The sequence below is a fragment of the Melospiza melodia genome, chromosome 3 (genome assembly GCF_035770615.1).
Source record: "Melospiza melodia melodia isolate bMelMel2 chromosome 3, bMelMel2.pri, whole genome shotgun sequence".
Taxonomy (NCBI): domain Eukaryota; kingdom Metazoa; phylum Chordata; class Aves; order Passeriformes; family Passerellidae; genus Melospiza; species Melospiza melodia.
The window spans coordinates 6983392-7006363 of record NC_086196.1 but is presented as its reverse complement, the minus strand read 5'-3'; the positions used below and the strand labels follow the sequence as shown (position 1 = coordinate 7006363).

Here is a 22972-nt window from a genome sequence, read left to right as displayed (position 1 = left end):
TGCCTGTCTATATCAGTGTTTGTCTTTTTGCACCCAGTTTCTCCCTCACCCTTTGTGCCATGCAGGTGCATCCCAGAGGCCCTGTGTGACTTCTCTCCCTCCTTAGGAGGGCAGGGGCTTCCAGGCCCATGCTGTCCTCAGCCTTCCTCTTTGGGCCTTGTGGGGCAAAAGAAGAGCATGGCACCTCTTTTCTTTCACTCTTAAATCTTTGTTTACAGCATTTTTCTTTCTCCTGGGAATAGAGCCAGGAACTGCAGTCAGTACATTGTCCAGGAAGACCCCTGACCATTGTCCCAGCTAGTGTGACACCGGGGAGCCAGGCTGTGGGGTCCACTCCAGTGAGCATATCAGGGCTCCAGTGTTTCTCCCTCATGTTCCCTGCTGCTTTAATCTCTGACACAGTACAGCTGCTTCTGTCAGAAGGAAAAATATTTATAGCCTTTTATATCTGAAATTCCCAGTGTGGTCAGGATTAGCTGGAGCTTAATATAATATTGAAGCCATGCTCTCAATGTATGAACTACTTCTCACTATCTCCGAGGCTTTACATTTCCTTGGTAGTTTTGCATTATTTTGTATCATTTTATTCACAAATGGTATAGCACTATGAATTCAATACCTTACTCACTGCTTCCAGTTGCAAGTTGTTGATTTTATCTTATTATTCCTCAAGAAATGTGAATAAGCAGTTTTGTGGTTAGATGGTAATCTTTGTGCAACCTATTTCTTTAGTGTTGGATCTGGTACAAGGAGAAAGACAGGTCTCAGCATTCATGTAATTACCAGTTGAGAGAAAGGTATTAGCAACTGACAGTGAGGTAAAGTTTGTTAAAAATACTTTGTCAGAGTTGAGACTTGTGAGGTTTGTTTCCCATCTCTACTCTGTGTACTGGATGTTGTGTGGTATTTGCTTCTGTGATTAGGACCTGAAGAGCTCCCCTATCTTGCATGGCTGTGAGAATAGTTAATTTAATACATTAGTTTGAGAGACTCAGATTATAACTTTCAGTAATTAAGAGCATAAATTATGTTTAGATGGATATATGATTTAAGTATGATTAGACTGAACAGTGTCATTTTATGTTTATGATAAAGCTCTTCATGGTGGTTGGTGATGGAGAGTCCTGACTATATCCTGGCTGCTTGCTTACACCATGTCTGAACTGAATAGTTTGCATTCTAGAAAGCTTGAGGTTTATTGCTTACCACTTAATACTTTGTTTATGTTTGTGCTGCTTCTTTCCACACTAGGTTACTAAGCCTAAGTTAGGGTTGTACTGCAAGGATACGTGCGAGTAGCTGCATGTAGCAGCTTTTCATTGATGGCTGCCAACTGAACTCTTGTTCTCTGACATCATTCCTGACTTCCTATTTGCTTAAATTTCCAAACCTGGAGACTGATGACACTCAAAAACTTGGTTAGTTTGGACCTGAGAGTGTGGTATAGTATCAGGAGACCTAGTTGACTTATGATGGCTCAGATTTTTTGGGTGAATGCAACTGTGAAGATCATGAGTTGGATTTAGCATGAAAAAGCAAACCAGGGAGGGCAGAATGTCTGCTTTTCTGTGAAGAACTTTAAATTGACCCGTGGACTTGTTTAGGTCATAAGCCAGGATTTTAGACAACTATTTTTTTTTTTTTATTACTGTCTTAGTCAAATTCCAACTGGCTGTTCAAAAACTCTTTCATAAAGGAAAAACAAGAAAACTGAACCTGCCCATGTGCTCCTCTAATACATCTATGGAAACAGGAACAGCATGAGTGAGGAAGTGAAGACACAAATATGAGGGGTGTGGTGATGTGGGTGCTGTCAGGGACTTGGCTTGCATAACACAGTGTGCAGGAAGTTGGTAGTTCAGCATCTAAAACACTCATCTGCTTTTTTACTGGCTTTAGCACTCATACAGAATTGTTGGGAACAATGTATATCAGAGGTATGGATGTGCCTCTGGTGTATAACAGTTGCTTGGATGTGTCAAGTTGTGTGCAAGATAAAGTTTTAGTACAGAAGGGGGCCCTTGTCACCAGCCTTCTAGCAAAAGCTAGGTATTCTGGGACAAGGGAGTCTGCAAAGGAAACACGTTTACATAACATCAGTATGAACTGCTAAATGAATTAGTGTTTCTGGTGTTTCCAAGATTCACAATCTTTTTGCCAACTCTGTTTATTTACTGCTGAAATAGGTAGCTTGCATATAAAATGGCACATAAAGATTTCCTTTTCTGTTTGTACTTACAAAAGTAGCTCCACTAGACCTGTGAAAGGAGAATGTTGTTTCTTGCTTTGATAAGTTCTCTTCCACTGAACAGCTGTAAGCAATGGTGTGTTTTGCATACCAGTGTATCTATAGGAACAGGATTTAGTACCAAGTATAGTGGAAGAATTCTTCAACTGCAGTGATTGAATCTTAGGCCTTATTAGTTTCTGGTTTTCCTTCTTTATATTAATTCTCAAGGTCTTCAGTATAGAGGAAACTATTTTACTTTAGATACAACGTTGTCTTTCACAGTCTCCATTCTTGTCCTTTCTAATGGTGGGCATTATAAATTAAGCAGTGGGATGCTGTCAGAACTCAGTGCATCCCTCTGGGTGTCCAGAGTTGCCAGGACCTCTGCCAGGGGGCTCAGAGACCCTGGCATACAGCCCAGAACACCTGTGGGTTTGATTATGACCTGTGGAGCAAATTGCCAGCTTTGTATGAAGACTTGAAAGCCACAGAAGTTTAAGCAGTGTAATAATAAAATTATCACTAGGTGAAAAAGTAGATTTTGGGATTTTTAGAATAGAGGTTTTGGGGACCAGATGGAGGGATTTGGGCATGTCTAGCCTTTCTTCTTCTTCTCGACCTCCATCTTCTGCTGTGATGTTGGCATTTTGGGATTGGTTTAGAATAGAAGTTCACTGTCTGACATAGGTGATAGGTATTGGAAAGTAATTGTAAACATGTTATACATAGTTTGTTAGAGATAACACTGCCCCCAGGGGCGGTCAGAGTGCCACTTTGTGTCCTGCTGAGCGTACCTCGGCTGGACAGGAGAAAAATTTTTATAGATAAGATACAATAAACAACTCTGAGACCAAGAAATGAAGAACTTCAACTCATTCTTCAAAGGTGCAGGCCGAAACAGAGACTCTTCACGTGTCTCAGGGCTGCAATAAACTGCAGAACTCCCAAGAGGATGCTGTCTGCTTATTATTACTTCAGGAAAAAAAATCAACATAACTTTTCTAGGACAATCAAAGCCAAATTTAAAGAATTGAACAATTCTGTCTACACTTCAATGGTTTTAAATGTATTACTGCTGCATCATCATAGTTTAACATAAATTGGTCAACAGTCTCATGATATCTGTCTGGGTTATTATGAACTGATCAAGAATTCATCTAGTATCATGATACTTTGCTTTTCTGAAGACTGTGCACGCTTCTCAGGTTTAAATATAGTTGAAATGTTGTGTAAGGGCCTGTTTATTTATTATTTGCTCCAAATATGTAAACCTATACAAGTACTAGTTTGATATGCATTCCTCAGACACAGCAGCTTTTAACGTTACCTCCCACATATGTAACTTCTTCCCCCATCCCAGGTGATTTTTATGCTCTATAAGAGGATTGAAACTTTCCCAAATCTCTTCCTTTCATAACATTTGACGTTTCAGTGTGCTGCCTAGATGCACACAGATGGCTCAGTGGGAGGAAGCAATACAAATGTGCTCAGCCTCGAAGGCCAGATTGCAAATGGCAAGTCAAATTTGGGATATACCAACCTTTCAGAGTGGTCTTCAAATCTGGCATGTTCTTCAAGCGTATCATTAATTTTGTGTTACCCCTCAGTAACACTGGAACTGTAGTCAGGGAAAAAACCTTTCTCAGATTCAGTTGTGGTTTTTGCATTTGAGCATTTATGATCTTCCATTCTGTGCAACACTAGCCTGACTTCAGGGCTATGTGTGTCTCAGAAGCAAAGGAATCTCTATAAGGACCTTGAATTTTCATGATGCAGTGGTTTTCACTTCATTTCAATATAGCTTTTCCAAAAGCAATTTGTATTGATGTATTGTGGTTCTGAACTATGTGGAGAAAAGGTCATTACAATGATTATACTCAAGGCAGATGTTGTCTGTTTAGTTACTTTGCAGTAAAAGAGACACCCATCAGTCTGTCTATTAATAATATTTTGTTGCAATACTGAAAGTATTTTGACTGATGCTTTTATTTCCTTTGTGTGACATTTAGATTTATATATATATATATATATATATATATATGTATGTATGTATGTATATAATTACTTGAAGGAAATCCTTCTAATTGGGAGTAAACAGGAGTTTAGTATAGGATGGGACCAGCTGAGCTATTGTGTTTGCTTGCCCAGCAATAGATGTTCACATTAGGGGTGATTGCATCTACTCTGTCTTTAGTAGCATAAATCTGTGATAAAATACTAGTTCACAAATGGGAATCAGAACACACAGCAAGAGCTTGTAGAAAATGTTTACAGGTAAGAAATCACCATAGAAAATAAATGTGTCCCTTTGTAATTCTTAGGAAGGAAGGATAGGGTGTGAGCAGTTCAGGACTGTGATAACCAATATGCTTGAAGTGGCCATGGAAACTGGAAATTTAGGGGGAGAGGATGGACAGCAATCCCAAGGGAGCAGCTGCTGTGCCAGCCCCTATTCAGGCAGCTGCTGTTGTGCAGGGAGAGAGCTGTGGCTGCTCCCCAGCAATGCAGCCTCTGCCAGAGGTGGGAATCCTCCCCTCTGCCCAGGCACTGCCACACAGACACTTCTCTAGCATGTGTGTATTTATTCACAACCTTCCCAATTCCACTTTTGCCTGAACCAAGTTAAACTGACTTTAACCACACCCAGGGAGTTTTAGGCAGGCTTTGAAAATGCCTGGATATAAATCACTTATAATTGCTTCTTTTTCAGTTATAAAAATTGCTTCATACCAGGCAAAATTGATGAATTTGAAGCTGTGGTGCTGAGAGTAATAGTGGGAAAAAAGCAGGTAAAATAAATGTTTGGTATTATACTCAAATGTGTCTTGACCTAAGAAGAAATTGTTATAAAAAGCAAGTCTTCTCCCCAGTTTTACACAGCAGCACAATCAATTTAAACTTTAACCTCCTCTCTTCCCTCTAAACCAATTTGTGGTTTCGTTTTCTTTTTTAACCTTGAGCGTATTTCATTGTAATGCTGAGCAAGGAATTGGGTATCTTGCAAGAATTACTGGTTGTTGGCAGTAAACTTGCCTGTTGCAGGGAGGCACAAATTCCTCTGGTAAAATCTTAGCAACAAAGGAGTTGGTGAAAAAGATTCTTGCTAGATTACATGTGGCCAGGATTTCACCCTTGATCTGTAGGTGGAATGCAAAAACGTTGCCTTTGAAGCCACATATGTGGTTATTGGTTACAGCATGCTGCCTTCTCTCCTGCCCAGGCACACTCTGTAGCACGTAGGATGTGTAGAGCTGGGGAGATCCTTCTCTAAAAACACGAAGGGCTTTTTTCCCATAGGAAAAATAAGTTGTTTTAGAGTTTGATAATTAATAAGAGTGGCTTGGAAAGAGAAGAAAATGTCTTTATCATTTGTGAAACATTTCACAGTACAAAAGAAACCGACCATGTATCTGCTTTGGAGTGAAGCCAAGAGCTTTTCAGTGCACTCTCTATGGATAAAAGGAGGAGTGAACACCCACCCCAAAATAGCCAGCAATTGAATGGTCAGGGAACATGTGTGGGCTGAAGCAGCCAGTCTGTGGCTGTGAACTGAGAAACATCTGATGAACAGAGTAGTGTTTTCCCCCACCTCCTCCACTCAAGAAGAACCCTCCATCAGACAATTCTCAGGATCAGCTGGTAGTCAGGGTTTGGTTAACCACTGAGAAGCCAGTTGTATTTTAAAGGGCATTGTGAGTAACCCTTAGAGGACCCAGTTCAGATAAAGTTGCTGCAACTTGCAACAGCTACCCAGACACAATCCAAGCTTTTTGGAGAACTTGCTTCTGATGAATCTGCATCATTGTTGATTTCTGAAGCCTTATTTTTCTATGCCAGTTTTGCCCACTAGGGACCTCGGTGAAAGGCTGATATTAGTGCTGCCTATTGATGTAGTCCTTGGGTATTAAAATTTCTTCCTAACTTGGCTGTTTCTCTTTTCTAGAACATCAGAAGATGGAAGCAGACTCTCATTAATTATTTACTGTTTTGATTTTGTGCTTCCTTTCCTGTACTAAGAATGTGATCTTTTAATGAATGAGCCTAAAATTACTTTTGTTTGTTTTTTCTGTGTGTCAGCCTTTCTGATGCCAGGTTAGTTTATTTGCTTTGACATTCATATTGCATCCTTTTTATCTTTACTTATTAATAGCTTATAAAATATGCATGATGCAGACGAAAGAGACTCAGGTGACAATTACTGAATGAAATTCAAGATTTATGCCTTATTTCCAAGGCTGGAAGAAAGATAATTCTAAGATTATTTGAAGCTTCAAGAAAAGGATTATCAGGCATGGTGGATATATATGTATGGCCCAGAGCAAGCCCATCTGTGTAGGCACTTAAAGCTTTATGGCCACAATTGAACACTATGGCTTAAAGTCCTACAGCATCTGGGGCTTGCCTGGATGCTGCTTGTTATATGTTGCATTAATATCTGTTCTGTAAACAGTAATAAACAAAATGTCTGCTGTCTTTATCAAGCTACAAAGAGTGACCCTGGCTTTTATAATTTAAGAATAATGTAATTTCCTTGGGTGAAAATATATGTCCTGTACAAGTAGAGCCTCACAGACTTAGCTTTTCACAGCCTGATTGTTCTAATTTTTCTCTTGGTTCAAGCCCACAAAGCTAAATTTCAAAAATATTTGAAGTAATTTTTTCACACCATGTTTGGTTGGGTTGGTAGTGTAGTTTGTAAATGACAGGTGACTGGACTTGTGCCAAAAATTCAACTAATCAAACAATTATTTCTGTTCAGTGTGAATGCTTTTTTACAGAAATTATCTATTCATTAGAGAAATTTGGAGCAAGAATGATATAATTTGTTTTGTTTACGGTGCCAGACACACTGTGATGGCTTTTAGCTAGATTTCAACAGATTTCCTGTTAGTACTGATCTGCACCTTTCTTTGCAAGTAGCCCCATAACAATCAACAATTTGATGCATCTAGGAACTAGTAATTCTGGTACTTAACAACTTACAATTACTGTGGATGTTAGCAAGAAAAAAGGTGGAGCTATCAGAAGGTAGATACAAGGACAGAAGAGAGCTTTTTCAAGTATTTGGGTTGAAGAAAGTGACAATGCAGCTTAGTGAAAGTATGGAGTCTGCAGTTCAAGAAAAGTGTTGAATTTTTTTTTTTTTGAAACAAAACTGCAAACATACTTAACTGACCATAATTTCAAAATTCTTTTTCTTAGCTCTACTTTGGAGCTGTTTCTTTTCATGGTGCACAGTAAATGTAATTATCTTTTCTTATGGACTAATTTGGTTTTCAGGGTAAGAAAGACTAAATTGTTCTTTTAATTAGCATTCAAAGCAGGCAAAGAAGAGGATGATAATCACATCTATTATCTGGATGGGTAAACAGTAGTAAAGGGCAGTCGTTCCCTGTCTGGTGCTCAAGTGCAATGCACAGAAATAATTTTATTGGTCTAATTTACCAGAAGATTTAAGGGCCAGATAATAATTTGGAATTTTATGGGAATGTGTAATATTTTAGGTCTATGTTGCACTTTTGTGCAGTCAAATGGAGAACTAAATAAAGTAGCCATTAATATTTTCTTTGAGTCTTGAAATTTTATGCTTTTCTGGGTTTAACACAGACTTCCAGCTTAATATAATGGATTGCATTGAAGAAAAACATTGTGATGACCTCTATCTGTATGATTCCTCCAAACAGGAAAATGTCTTTAGAAAATAGTTATTTTCATACCTAACTAAAAATATACTTATGATTTAAGTAGACTTGTTTCATGCATGTTATTTTTCACATTTATTCTGATTTAGGCTATTTGGACAGCTTTTTGTTTGGTTTGTGTTGTGTACCCTGGCCCTGCAGCAGGCTGGGGGAGCAGAGGTGCCAGCAGTGTGTGTGTGGCACCTGGGCTGTGCCCAGCACCCTCTGCCCTGCAGCCAGGGCAGGTGGCACAGCTCGTGCCCGTGCTCCTCAGCTGTCTGCAGAGCCAGCAGCAGCACTGTGTGCACACAGTGAATCCTTCTGATCCAGCTGCCCACAGACTGGCTTCCAAAGCTCTGCTAAGGATGGAGGATCCATAGTTTGGATACTGCACTGTGTGAGCTAAAGGATCTGCAGGAGTTTCCTGGCAGGATAATCCAGTCCTGTTCCTGTCATTCAGCCCAAGGGAAACATGCTGACTCTGTATGAGTCAGGGTGGGTTTTTTTTATGGAACAGTGAATGTTGTTTCCAAAGGAATTACATAACCATTCCACTCCTAGCATCATGGTAGTCAGAGTATGTTAGCAGGGGTTTGTAAGCTTTGTGCATTTAAATGGACACCTTATCCTAGTAAACAGTGTGTTTTTCTGAGTTACTGTTCCCTTGTACTTGTTGATTATTAGCATAAAAGTATTTCTGCTGCTGTTCAGATTTGCTGCTGATTTTAGAACAGATCCTTTATTGATTTAAGCATGATTGCAGTAAAATTTCAAGTGGTTCAGTGAAATTGCAGGCTTGTGTTAGAGTTAGGCTATAGACATATGACCCAGAACTGTCTCATGACCAATAAAGCAAATTTTTAATTTTAAACCATCATAGCAAAAGCTACAGATAAATGTTTTTGCTTGTCATGTAACCAAAAACAACCTCCAGGAAAGATGTTTGCATTAATGTGTTACAGCAAGTCTGATGTTTGGTGCTAAACAAAACTTTCATGGCAGCAGGAGATTTTGGGACCAGTAAAGCTTTGATATTTGTTACAATTCTAGTGTGAGATATTAAAACTGCAGATAGTGCTCTCCATCATGAACAACTAGATGAACAACTTGAATCTTCTTTGTAGCTTAAAAGGGAGTAAGATGATCTAAAAGGAAATGCAAATGGGAATGCCTGTACGTGCAAAGAAATGAAGCACTCTGATTTTAAGATGTAATATATGTTTATATTGTCTTTGTGATACTTTCCTCATTCAACTGAAAATTGCATATTTTTGTTATGTATAACCTTATGGTTTTATTTATTTCAGACAAGCTCTATATGGGACCAGGGCAACTGTACCATGATCTGCAGAACCTTTTACATGACTTGAATGTACTTGGTCAAATTAGCCAATTAATAAGCAGCCTTAAAGGAAACTATCAGGTAATAAACAAAGCTGGATTTATTTTTCGAGTCTGTTCTTGTAAAGTTGTATAATTGCCTCTCCCTGGGGTTTGTGCAAGGCATTCTTTAGTTCTCTCTGCAAAAAGTGGAATAATTTTTACCTCTAGTATTACCTCTAGTAAACAGCATTTACTGTTGACTGTTAAGTGTTATAAATAGATTACAGCTGTCCTTCTAATCTTGCTTTTCTTTATTGTTTTTAAGTGTAGGTGGATACTACAAGTGTCTGCATTTGTTCAGTAGCTGATAAGCTTACATGGAAACAGAATTACATTTTGATGTTAAGAAATTGGATTCTGGCAGTTAGACATGGTAATAGGAGGATGGTTGTGTGGACGAAGCTCTTGATCCCCATCCAAGCTCATAATCCTGGCTTTTGAGGGGAAACTGTACTTAAAACTGAGTATAAATCGCAAAAATATAAAAGGATTTTCAGAAGTATTTTGAAACTATTTTGCTTTAACTTTGTTCACATCCCTTTGATTTAGCTTATATTCTGGCAAACAAGTGTAGTATTTAACACCAAATGAAGCCTTGAGACTTCAAACAATTACTTTTTTGCTTGGTTTTTTATGCATTTTATATGTGGTTACATGTAGTTTTTAACTCCTACCTGCCACCACAGGTTACAAATGTGTGTACATGTATGAATATATGAAAGCTGAGTTTCTCTTGACATATCTTGGCTTCAGAGTAAAGGCATTAAATAAAACAGCATTTGGTGAAAGTATGTACTCTGAACAAAATTTATGGAAAGAGTGTTCTTGGAAAAAGCTTCACAAGTATTAGAAAGTGAATTTCATCTGCATAATTGGGAATATGTATAGCACAGATATACCATAAGACATTCACCTGTCACCATATAAAAAACCTTTCTGCCTGCACTGACAGCCAGAGTCAACTACACTTTGAAAACTTAAAAATCAGTCATTGTTTCAGGGTAGATATGTGTAAGATCATTACAGGAATTTAGTTGAGGAATGAGGTTGGCTTCTTGATATTTGAAAAACACTTAAGTTGTCATAGAATTCTGATGGAAAGTGTGGTAGTGTGGGTACTTCTGTGTACTTGTTAGTCTCGATGCTTTGTACATTCAGGTGAGCTTTTACTCTCTGCAGCAGAACACTCACCTTGTAGTTATTGCTTCAGCATCTTAAACAGATTTAGACCACGCATCTTTCATGATGACTCTCTAAACATTTTGACTCAAAGATTTGAACAAAAGCATATTTTCTACATGATTTGTTGATGTTTTCAAAATATTTTCTTTAGTAGCAGAATTCGTGATGCTGGAATAAAGTAAAAGGCTTACGCATACACCTGATACAAATTCACATGTTTGAATTTGACAAACACTTGGGAATGTCATTTATGCATCATTAAACTGAGCAGCGTGAGATTAAATGTTCAGATAAATTACATTAGAAAATATTTTACAGATATTTCTGATCTGTGTTTACAATTATGGCTAAATTATCCATGATGGAAATGTGGTCTAATTGTAGGCATGCGTCATTGTTTGGTGTATGCAGGAATTACCTTATTATCCTGATTGCAACAGGCAGGTAGGCTGGTGTTGAATTCTAGTTTTTTTAATTTTTCAGAACTTAAACCAATCTGTAGCCCATGACTGGACCTCAGGTTTACAAAAACTGATTTTGAAAAAAGAAGATGAAATCAGAGCAGCAGATCGCTGTAGAATTCAGCTGCAACTCCCAGGAAAACAGGACAAGTCAGTAGAAATCTTGATTAAAAACCTTTCTAAATTGGTTTATGTATTAGGTATAGATGTATGAGTGAGAATTTAGGAATCTGTAGCTCTTCCCTCCCCTCTGTCTCCATAGTAAGCCCCTGAGTTTTGCTCTTATGCCATAATGCTGGCAGCTTTAATGCTCCAGAGCAGCACTGTGGCTTTTCTCCCATTCCTCAGCCCAGCTTTAACGTTCCAGAGCAGCACTGTACCCTTTCTCCTGTACCTCAGCCCAGCTTTAACGTTCCAGAGCAGCACTGTACCCTTTCTCCTGCACCTCAGCCCAGAGTTCTGGATGCAAGAAGCAAGAGGGGAACCGTGGCAGTGACAGCTAACAGGGTACAGTCACTGTTATATTCCTTCTCCAGTTCCTCTCAGAACATTTCATGTAAAGCATATGGCATATGGCATATCATAGCCTGCACACTTCAGTCAGAGCTGAGTCTTTGTCTAAGTATTAGAAAATAAGGAAATTTAATCTTGCTCAGTATTTTTAACCATGGCTGTATTCATACCCAATGCATTTATAGGTGGCTTTTTTTTTTCTGCACTGCAGGTCTGGGCGGCCAACTTTCTTTACAGCTGTGTTCAATACATTTACCCCTGCCATCAAACAGTCTTGGATCAACAATTTACAAATGGCTAAACTGGCCCTTGGTAATTCCTACTTGCTCAAATTTCATAACAAGTTAAAATAGCTCTCAATGTACAGTGTAATATGTATTTTTTTTTTTTTCGAGAATGATTTTCCTTTTTTGGTGAAAACTGTACATGTTTAAAATTGCAATACAGTAAATAGTAGTGATTGTGTGTCACTACAAAGTAATGAAATAGATAAAACAGGGCACTCATTATGAAGGAATATATTTTTAACAGTATTTTAATGAAGTCTGGCATTCGTTATCAATTGTTGCATCTAGATAAACACAAATAGTCTCTAAGAGCAATAAAAATATGCTGTCCTTTGATGTTATTAATCTCCTGTGTTTGCACAAAGGGATAGGTTTCCAAAGACACTTGGACTTTTCAGTGCCTAAGTTGAGAAACATTAACTTGCTTGAAAGCAAGTTTCACCAGCACATGGTCAAAATAAAGTGCTTTTGTGATGTCTCATGGAAGACAAGCAAAATAACAAAAAAGAAGAGAGAATGGATGTTTCCATCACTCCAGGACAAGGATCCTTATAATTATGATAACTGGCAGCTGGTAGTGATGTTTCTTAAACAGGCAGAGAAATGCTGTTCAACATCAGATTTCTTAAGAATCTTGAGGAGAGGCTTGATGTGTCTTTTCCTCTTTCAATATTCAATTTACAAGGTCATTAAGAGACTATCCTTAACATTTTGCTAATGTAAGATGTTCTTTTTTTGTATTATCAGTATGAATGTAATCTATTCAATTGAATTTCTGCTCATAGTTTTATGTTGTCATTTATGCATCTATGGCATAAGAACAGCCTGATTTTTATTGATTCATCCTGACAGAATTCTTTTCTGTTTCTGTGGAAAGGTGGAAGTGATTATTCACTGAAAGGATTGGGGAGTGTTTATTGTTTTTTCTTTCAATTACAGCAGAGGATAACCTGTTAGGTTGGTTCTGCATAGAAGATGATGGGAATCAAATCAAAAAGGAAAAACATCCTCTCCTTGTTAGACACATGCCAGTGATGATGGCCAAGCAACAGGAGTTTAAGGTGAATGGAATTTTGATATGAGATTGCAATTAGGTTTTCTTATGTGATATAATTTCTCAAGAATACCATATTGTAAATACATCTATTAGTTCACATCTATTAGTTCTCTTGAGCAGCTACCTTGGTTTAAGGCCATTAGCAATTAAAGGTCCAGAAGAGTCACAAGAATGCAAAATGCTGCAATCTTTGAGGCACTAAGGATCATAATGTTTATTTTTACATAGTATGACATTCACTTTGATATGTAAGTGAATCACTCAGTGTAAACAGAACTGTTGGGCATTTTTAGTTGATCTTGAGATTTCCAAGTGTGTGTTTGGGGCTTAGAAGTAACCTAAAGCTTACAAAGAGCAGGAATCTGATCTGCATGAAAGCTGTCCTTTCCTGGTGTAACTGTGCTAAATCCTCCTCAAATTTCTGATTTTCATCGGTGCACAGAGAACAATATTTTAAAAATATTTTTAAAATATTTTTTTTAAATTATGTTTTGTGCAATCTTGTGTAAAATGTCATATTCTGAACAATGATATGGACATTGTCTGAATGGTTCATTTCCCAAAGCAATATATCCGTTTGAAGCCTTACTGACCACTGACTCTGATGATGAAAATAAGTACAATACCAAACCAATAGGTGAAAGGGAAGAGTGCTGGATACTGTTTATCCAGTGTACCAACAGGATTTCTTATTGACCAGCAGTCAGTAAGTCTTGTGCAAAAAGGCTAATGGAAATGAAATTGTGCATGTATGGATAGAATCCCAAAGTTAAGTTAATGTCATTCCATTGGTGCTGCTTTAAGAGGTGAGTCTGCAGGCCCTCACTGCTAGAACAGCCTACACAGGAGAGAAGCTCAGCTGACAGCTTCACTTCAAATGTGAGTGTACAAATTGGATATTGGGGGAAAATAATTGGTGGTTCAAAATGCAGTAGGAATGTGTAATGGTGCTAAGACAATCTATTCCTCTGATATTGGCTTTCAGAGCAGCTAAACTTTACTGAAACTCTCTGATTTCCCATACAACCAGTCATGCTTCTCTTATTAAACAGCTTTTTCTGGGGTTTACTTTCTAAAGTCATCACTGATGAAATAACCAGCTATTTTGAAATTTTTTCAGAAACTTAAATAATGTATGTATTTCCTTAGCGCCCAGCCATTTGTAAGTCCTGAAAATGTGTGCCAGCATCATTGAAGACCCAGGCTCAACTCTTGTAATCAAGTTAGAGCAGAGTCTTCTTATTTTGAAAGGAAAGGGAAGTTTGTCACCTTTACTGTTGGCTGAGATCTTTGCCTTGGTCACCTCAGGAGAGCAGAGTGTGTGACAATATTGGCCTCAGCCCTGAGCTAACTTTGCCAGTTTTGCAGCTCCTAAAGTAATGTGGGTGTGAGCCCAGGTCTCATTCCTGGTTCTCCCAAACCCTTGATGATACTAGAAAATATGACTTAAGTATTACTGCAGCCTGAGGTGCAGTTTGGCTCTCCAGCCCCAGCTGAGAGAAGAGAGCTCTGCTGGGCTAACCCTGTTTGCTGGCTCTCTGTGTCCTGCTCAGGCTGCCCACTGGTGCAGGGAGACATGGAGCAGGTCCATGTCCCAGGCTTCTGTCAAAACTGAGAGCTAAACTACCAGGGTTTAACTATGGAAAAAAACATCACTTTTGACTAACATGAAAAGTGACACAAGGTGTAACAAGGAGCCTGGGAAATATCCAACATGCAGACGGTCTTATTTTTCACTAGTGATTTATTTCATTGTCACAGCTACTGTAAATCACTACAAGTAGATAGCTTCAGCATGTGTTAAATGAGACATGCTAAGACAGGCATGGAAGCTATTTTTCTTTCTCTTTTTTTCATCTATTGATTTCAAAGTTTTATCTGTATATAGTGAATTGCTTTGCTGAATAAATAATGTTTTTTCTAAGGCAAATCACTTAGTAATGCCTGCTGACTTCAAGGAGACTGTAAAATTCTTTGCACTTTGGAAAATTAAGTAAACTTGGAATTTAGAACTCTTAACTTTTGCCAAGTTGTTTTTGGTGTTTTTTTGGTTTTGTTGGGGTATTTTTTTTTTTTTTGTTTGTTGGTGGGGGTTTTTTTGTTTTATTTCTATTTTTTTTTTATTTTTGTTTGATGTGGTTTTTGTGTTTTCTTTTAATTGTTCACTGTTTGGAGGTGATGTTGCTAGGCTATGGGGAGTTAATACTGAGTACTCTAAGTTAATACTAACTGAGTTTTCGCTAGTACTACCATATAATCACAAGGACATTGATGTCCAAGATTAGCACATTAGTTTGAATTCTAGAGAATCTAGTGTAAAAATGTAGTATGACACCTCATTAGAAACCTTTTTATTCTCCACACAGTTAAGAATTGCTTTTATGTATTTTGAAGTGTTTACATAAGCTTTATGAAATGCCCGTGGATATTAGGGAAATTAGAAATCCATGACTGGTCATAAAAATGGGGTTTTTTTCAGATCCTTGATGCTTGATTTATCTTCCAGTTGGGATGGACTTTAAATATAGACCTTGAGTCTGGTGTTGCTTTCAGTTGTTTTTTTTTAATGGCCTGCATGATAAAATCATGACTATTCTTATTAATATACTGACAGTAACATGATGACAGGAGATTGGACGGGAGTTGAAGTCTCAAGAATGATAGTATTACCATTCAGAATGATCAAGGCACCTGGAGAAATAATTGGGGGGGGGGGGGGGTAGGGGAAGGAAAATAAAAAGCTTGACAGTCAGCAGGACAGACACATGGTATGCTCACTGAGAAATTAGGAGTTTCATAAATCCAGATTGAAGAGGTGGTTTAGTTGGTCTGTTAAAGTAATTTTTGATAGACCAGCAAGGTAAGGATTAGTTAGGAATGTAATATTGTTACAAAGAGCAGTAATGAACGAGATGTGTAGAAACAGGTTTCTGAAGAGGTAACCATGGTGTAGTACTGCTACCAGCTCTCATAGAATAGTGTGTTTGGGTGAGAAAACTCTGTGCTCTTAAATACACACATGAGGCTGATACTTCTGCTGGAGAGATGTCAGTTGAAAAAGTGGCAATAATAAGTTTTAAAACAAAAATTTGTAAAAACATTGTTTAAAAAAAACTATATGTAATTAAATGATAATGTTAATTTAGCCTAATGAAGAGGTGTCTCAGGCAGGGTCATGACATATACCAGCCTTACATGTGAAAGGACACTGTAGAGAAAGAGAAGTAAGTACCTGGTGTGTGAGATGAGAGGTAACAGGCTAATGATTACATCAGGGATGGTGTCAGGTTGGGGACATGAAAAACTTAATAAAAGTCATGAAGTTATGAAGCATTTGAGCAGATCAGCAAAGGAGAATTTGTAGTCTTTGGCTGTGGAGGTCTGTAGGGGTAGGTAAGGAATGTGTCAGGAGCAACATCCATGCAGCTGACCCTGCCCAGGGGGAGCTAGGTGAACTAAACTGACTCCTTGTTTTATGAGATTCTTTCATATCCTTAAATGCTTCAGTTAATTGCAAACTAAAATAGACAGAAACAGGCATATTTTTCTAATGTGCTAACAGCTCTCTTTTCCTCTCCTTGAAGGTTGAATGTGCTGCTTATAATCCTGAGCCATACCTTGCTGGAGAAACAGAGTCCGATTCCTGTGCTGTGGAACATGGCTTTCTTTGGGTAAGTGCAATCTTTAAACTTTACCCAAAGTAAAATCTGAAAGTGGTTGTCTCCTGTTTCTTTCCATTGCTTTTTGTGACTTTTGACAATGTGTAGGTATGAAAGAAATATTGGGCTGTTTTCTTCTCTTTGTTTATTTGTTTAAAGGGTTAGCTACTAATTTGTCCATGTGATCTTGCTGGTCTCTGTAGGGTGTCAGTTAAGTGTGTGTGATTTGTGCAGCACAGAACGAATTCCAAAGTGCTGAGCACATTCAGAAGGGAGTTATGTGCTAATTTGTAACAATTGCTGCTAAAACCCGTATGAGCTTACACTGTCCTACTGTCTGTTTTCATATTTCAAGAATGTTTTAGCCAAAAAAAATCTGTTTAAATCTGCATAGGAAAAAACTTACTCTGCATATTGCTCTGACCCCAGACATGCAGATATTCCAGCAGAAAAAATGAGGTGGATAGAAGCTGTTCATAAAAGAAAAAAAAAGGCAAGCTAATGATTTCAGGAGCTTTCCTATTTAACACAATACTGAAATTTTAAGGGAACCCTAGCAAATTAAAAGTTAGAAATGGCTTTTCTTAGTGGTCTTTTTCAAGGCAACCCATATAATTTCCTTTTGTCTTGGCATTTGTAAACAGTAGTTACAAAAACATGCAAATTAAATCTTTCTGCTGCTACAAAATATTCTTTTTTTCTCTTTCCTATTTTATTTCATATAAACAGAAAGAGTTACTATACAAAAGCATGTACTGTGCTTGGGTAGATTTTTTTTCTTCTCCCTGGGGAGATCCCTTGGGGGCCATTAGGGATCCCTAAAATGTGCAAGCTTATGGACATGTTCATGATACTGGATCAGGGAGAAATTTAGGCTTCTGTATCAGCAAGTTTACAAGACTCTTTCTTTTGGGATGGAGCATTTCTTTGTAGGGCTGTTACTGTGCAAAGGACAGGCCTCGGCTATTTTACCTGTTTCAAAAGAACCTGAGACAATTAGAACACCAGTTATTAAAGTAGCATGTTGCACAGATACTTACAGTAACTGCATTATTTAATGTATATACATTTGAGTCAGATATCAGAATAGGCCATAATATTATTCTTGCTTTAAAAACATATTTTTTTTTTGTGAGTGTAGAAGGCAAGTTTGTATGTATGATGTTTTGATATATTTTGTATTTGTGCTGAATTATTCTCTTATGTCTTAATGCACATATAACTTGACATGCACTCTTTAGTTAACATTCCAGTCATTCCTTCTTGTACTTGTTCATCTTCCTGGAGACAGGTATCAGTCATGGTCTGTTGTGCTTTTTCTGATTTTCTTTTTTTCATTTCAGATTGGCAGCTGTACTAATCAGATGGGCCAGGTTGCAATAGTCTCATTGCAAAGCTCAGGCCCCAAGGTTATTGAGTGCTTCAATGTGGAATCACGGATTCTCTGCATGGTCTACATACCAGAGGAGGAGAAGCTGAAAGAGCAAAACAAAGCTCCAGACTCTGAAAATGTTCTTGCAAAAACTTCTAATGTGCCTACTATTTGCCTTGGCATGGAAGAAGGAAGGTGATTCTTGGTTTGGGTGTAATGTTTATGATTTATTGATTAAGTTTGCTATTCTATAGCAAAATTGTGTGAGATACTTCTAAGAAAATGTTTACTTTTTAAAAAAGTATCCAAGAGTTATCCAGTGACCTCAAGGTATCCATTCCACTTACATCATGGATAAAATGCACTCTACATTATTTAAAATTATACCGTGTGGTGTTTGAAATTAAAGCAGGGCATCTTATTGATGAAAGAAGTTTAGTTCATCATATCTGAAATAAATAAATACTACTTTTGTAACATTACAAGGTAATCTTCAGGTATTGGAAAATTTTCAGAATGGCAGAGCGGAGTCCATTAATCTTCTGCCCTGTCATTTGTGCAGGATTTGTCACATGAAAAAAAATATTGCTGTTTACTATTGACATGAATTACTGCTCTGTCTTTGAACTGATGGCCTACAGAGCCATGATTTGTGTTGAAGAACAAGGCTACATGTTCTTAATTTATAGGTCAGTTAGCAAACAGATCTTGTTATAGTTACTGAGGCCATAAGTGTGTAACTAGATGTGATTTTTGAAGATGTTTGTAACCAGTATAAATGAAGGAGAACAAAATTTTCCAAGGAAGGTGCCATTTCTAGAAGTCAGTGATTTAATTCTAAATTTGACAATATTCTTACCATACCCATTGTAACAATCAATAGGAATTGTGGAAATTTTATGTGTAAGTGATGTCTGGTAGTGAGTTTTTAGTTTCTTCTCCCTAGTTCTCCACATTATATATATATATATATATATATATATATATATAGTTTTTTAACTAATTAAAGTTTTAGAAAGACTCATAATAAGGACTTTGAGCAGAATTTTCATTATGTCTCTTTTTTGAATAACTGTTTCTGCAGACAAGATAATATGAATGTGTTGTCATATGTCAATGTTAAGTAATTGCAAGTTGTCTATGCAGACATTCTGGGGTGTCAAGAATTGAAGGAAAAAGTCCTCTTTCCCCCAATATTTTATTTTAAACTTCTCTTTTGCATATTCTAGCAAGAACTATGTAAAGCATAATTTCACAGGTCTGTTTCTTCTTGCTTCTTTCTATAGCATTTCTATTTACAAAAGTTGCCAAGGCTCAAAGAAAATTCGACTTCAACACTTCTTCACTCCTGAGAAATCAACTGTTATGAGCTTAACATACAGGTCTCAGTACTTGTTTGCTGGCTTGGTAAATGGAAACGTCTCAATCTACACAAAAGCAGAAGGTAATGCTGCATAGTGATATGATTTGATGGCATCCTGAGGAACTGACATGTCAGTGTATTTTGGCAGAAGTAATTTTCCACTAATGTATTTTCTGAAAATTCTTTGTAAAACTGCTGAACTAGGATTACTGCTCTTTCCGGTATGTCTGAAGAGACTTGTTGGCTCTTTTTGAAGGATAGTAGGAACTTTGATACTGTTCCCACTTTTACCATACATGCATATGACAATTGATTTTCGCCCTTAGCTTAAATCTTGAATTCTTCAGTGTTGCAAGAGTCCAGAAATGTATGTGCCAACAGCAGTACTCAGTATTTTACACAGCACAGTACTTCTCTCCACTACCAAGTATTGGTGTTTATGAAACGCAGAAATCTCCTATTGGTAGAGATTTCTGTATATCTAATTTTAAATGACAACCTCATTTTTACTGTACAGATGGCACAAGCCTTTCCTATGTGTGCAGTTCATGTATTTTATGTAGGCCTCCTTTTTCTATTAGAATCACACTTGGTTGTTTTGTATCTAGCTAAATAATTGGCCAAAATATTTTGAATAAAGGAGAATCCCAGGCAAATTTTCTGAACCACAGCTGTCTTTTCCAGGGCTGGTTCGGATGCTTCCAGTACATCTCACTAAATTCCCTGCAGTATTGCATATATCTATATCTATATATCTATATATCTATATATCTATATATCTATATATATATATACATATATACATATATATATATCTATATATCTATATATCTATATATATATATAGTGATTCAGTTCAAAATCAGTGATGCTTTGCTCAAGGTTTGAAACCTTAATTTAAGTGAAATGTTAGCACAGAGACTCCTAACCTTGCAAGGTACAGAGCCAGCAGAGACCTGCCTTGTTTGTGTGAGCTGCAGTAATGATGGTTGTCATGCTTCTCTAAAGAGATGGGCTCTGTGAACAGTTCATCTGCATTTGTGTGGCACTGTACCTTGGCTACTAAGTCCTACCAGTCCCTAACTGAGGAACCAAACTGAGTATCTGTAATCTTGAGGTAAATTATGTGTCCACTGTTAGATCATATAAAGAGCTTGTTTGGGAAAGGTACAGGATGCTTTTTTTTTTTTCCCCAAGCAGCAAAGGATCTGGGAAAAAGTGCTGGGAAAGAGACTTCCTTTGTCCAGTTGTTGTCTTCAACCCAGTAGGTTTCCTGTTGAGCTGTTGTCTCTGATCCAAAGCCAGGCATTAGATTTCAGTTCCCTTTAAAACATTCTTTTTAACCACTGAATAGCATTTTTTTTTCTTTGCTTTTGAGGTACAGGAATGAGGTCTTGATCCTAGATTCATAATATTTTTGGTATTTCAGTTTCTCTACATACCTGGGAGGGGTATTAAAGTGAATCTGTCACCTTCTCTGAAAGGTGTTGGTGTATTTAAGCTGTTTTAAGGCTGCAATTACTATCACTCAACATCTTCCAGAAAAGACCACTTCAAAAACACAACTGACATCCTTGGCAGTATAGCTAAGAAAGGATTCATGGGGTGCATATCTACAGAGAATGTCAAAGGTGGGGCAGAGCTGTTAAGCAGATGGCATTACAGTCTGGTTATGAGAATGGAGGTAGTTGTATTGATCAGGATCGTAGCATACTCTGCTTGTCTTCTTCTGAAGACACTGGTTTTGGGCAGTGAGATGTTCATAGTCTGTCAGAGTCATGGTCACTGGAACTTTGAGATGAGAAATAATGATATTTTTCTGACTCTTGTCATTTAATCTTGTAATCCCTCTCCTTACTGCTTGGTCAGTGTGGCTTATTCCAGTTCATGCCCCATGGAAGTTGTGTGATTCAGCTGCTGCCATGTTAGCATCCATCTTCCTTATGTTGTCTGCTGTGGTTATGTGAGGCACTCAGCCCTGGAGGGGTGTTTTTATGAGCACTGACCTATTTACCAAACAAAGGAATCCAAGCAGTGAAATGGGAGGGAGGGGGAATGCAGCCTCTGAGGAGCTTTGTGCAATTCATCAGGGGTGCCTTCTCTTCTGCAGAGGAGGTTACTTTTCAGCCACTCCAGCTTGGGTTTTGGTCTGTCATCATAAAGGAGATTAAGTAAAGATTTTAAAGGGAATGTGAAATATTTGAATTGTGAAGTATCTGCATTACATCTTGATTTGAAGCCTGAGAAGGACAAATACTGTTAGATGCCCAGGAAAAATGTTTGTTACAGGATTCCGTGAATGAGAAAGGATAACCTTTCTTCCAGGATGAAAATCTATCTCACAGTCTGTGACAGAGTTGGGGTCCTTTTGACTTCCTCCCTGGGCAGAAACTGTGTGGATCAGTTCAGTCACTGAAGCTCAATGCCTTACTCTGTGTAGTCAGAGACCCGTGATTTGTGTCATTTGTGTCATTTACCCAAATAACTCTAATTTCTCCAGTTGTTCTCAGAGAGGTCAGTGCATGTAAATATCCATGATGTCTGTTTACAAACAGCAAGTGCTTTCTTCTGACTTTGTTCAGTAGAGATCTATGTCAGATCAACAGCATCTAGAGTGCTCTGGCTGCAGGAAATCTTGTCTTGAAGTAGTAAAAAATGGAAACTGAGAAGTCTGTACAGTAAACCCAGGAGCAAATGCCATGTTAGTGGGAAAGCAGGAGGTGCACAACTTCCTTTTTGCAGGGTAGACATATTTTAGTGAGAGACCTCTATATCCATATACTTTCACATATGAGGTAAAAAGTATTTAAGTACTTTTTAGTATTTTAAGTATTTAAAAATACATAATTTAATGTATTTGAACACAAACTGAAAGCAAAGTCTTGAGGTGCTGGTACCATAAAACCTACTTGGCTCTTAAATGTGAGCTCACATGCTGATTTGTGAAAATATCAGAACACTAGGGTGCAGGTCAGCTAATATGTTAATTGTAAAAACAGTACCCCTGATAATTATCCTCACTAATGCTTTATGTGTGTGAGAAGACTTGTTTTGGAAACTGTGAGACAGCTAGTAAATTAAATGCTGTTCTATATAGGAAGGGGAGTGGTGCAGATTGCAAAATTTCTCTTTTGCACAGTTATCAGTCTGAAAAATTCTGCCTTTAGTGTTTGCCTCGGGCTGAGTTAATATTTCCATGCAAAACATGCTTAGAAGAGGTTAAGGGAAAAGTGTGTTGTATTGTCTTTGTTTAAAAAACATGACAAAACCCCTTTGTGATGATTGCAGACAGCCCAGCAGATGTGTTTTCTGAGTGATGTAATAGCAAAAAAGGTCAGCATGTGTTTGACTTCCATTCACAAAAGTATCTTAGGAAAGGGAAATCACAATCTTTATATAATATAGGTGTATTGTTCCTGATATACTGGAGTCAGTTCCAGCTTCCTTTCTCCTAGACATTGATATACATTTCCTTTTCATAAAGTTCTGTAAAGAGTACAGGAGAGAAACAGGAAAAAGAAAATAAAAACTCAGAATTACTGTGGCAGAAAGTAGTTCAGTAAGAGTTTGGTCCAGTGAAATAATAGCTGAGGCAATTTTGGCCATGCACAGAACAGAAGAGACTTCACTGGTAAGAACTTGGGGAACTCTGAAGTTGGTCAGAAATTTTGATTACTTACCTGTCCAAAGAGGCTTTGTGGCACTAATCAGTGGAGCATTTTCAGAGGATTAATATCAAGGAATATGACAAAAACTGAAAGGAAATGCAAGAGTAAGGAAAACA

At 37.7% G+C, this 22972-nt stretch overlaps 1 protein-coding gene across 4 annotated transcripts in view; it reads left to right on the top strand.

Annotated features, from left to right (window-relative positions):
• ARHGEF10 (Rho guanine nucleotide exchange factor 10) overlaps positions 1-22972 on the top strand; it is a 112032-nt gene that overhangs the window by 65835 nt on the left and 23225 nt on the right. For 3 of the 4 annotated variants that reach the window (XM_063150729.1, XM_063150726.1, XM_063150727.1), the window contains 7 exons: positions 9219-9334; positions 10960-11087; positions 11662-11762; positions 12677-12798; positions 16379-16465; positions 17797-18020; positions 19112-19269. In XM_063150729.1, the coding sequence (XP_063006799.1) occupies positions 9219-9334; positions 10960-11087; positions 11662-11762; positions 12677-12798; positions 16379-16465; positions 17797-18020; positions 19112-19269 (936 nt within the window). The remainder of the gene's footprint in view (positions 1-9218; positions 9335-10959; positions 11088-11661; positions 11763-12676; positions 12799-16378; positions 16466-17796; positions 18021-19111; positions 19270-22972) is intronic. The other variant, XM_063150728.1, reaches the window with a different exon arrangement.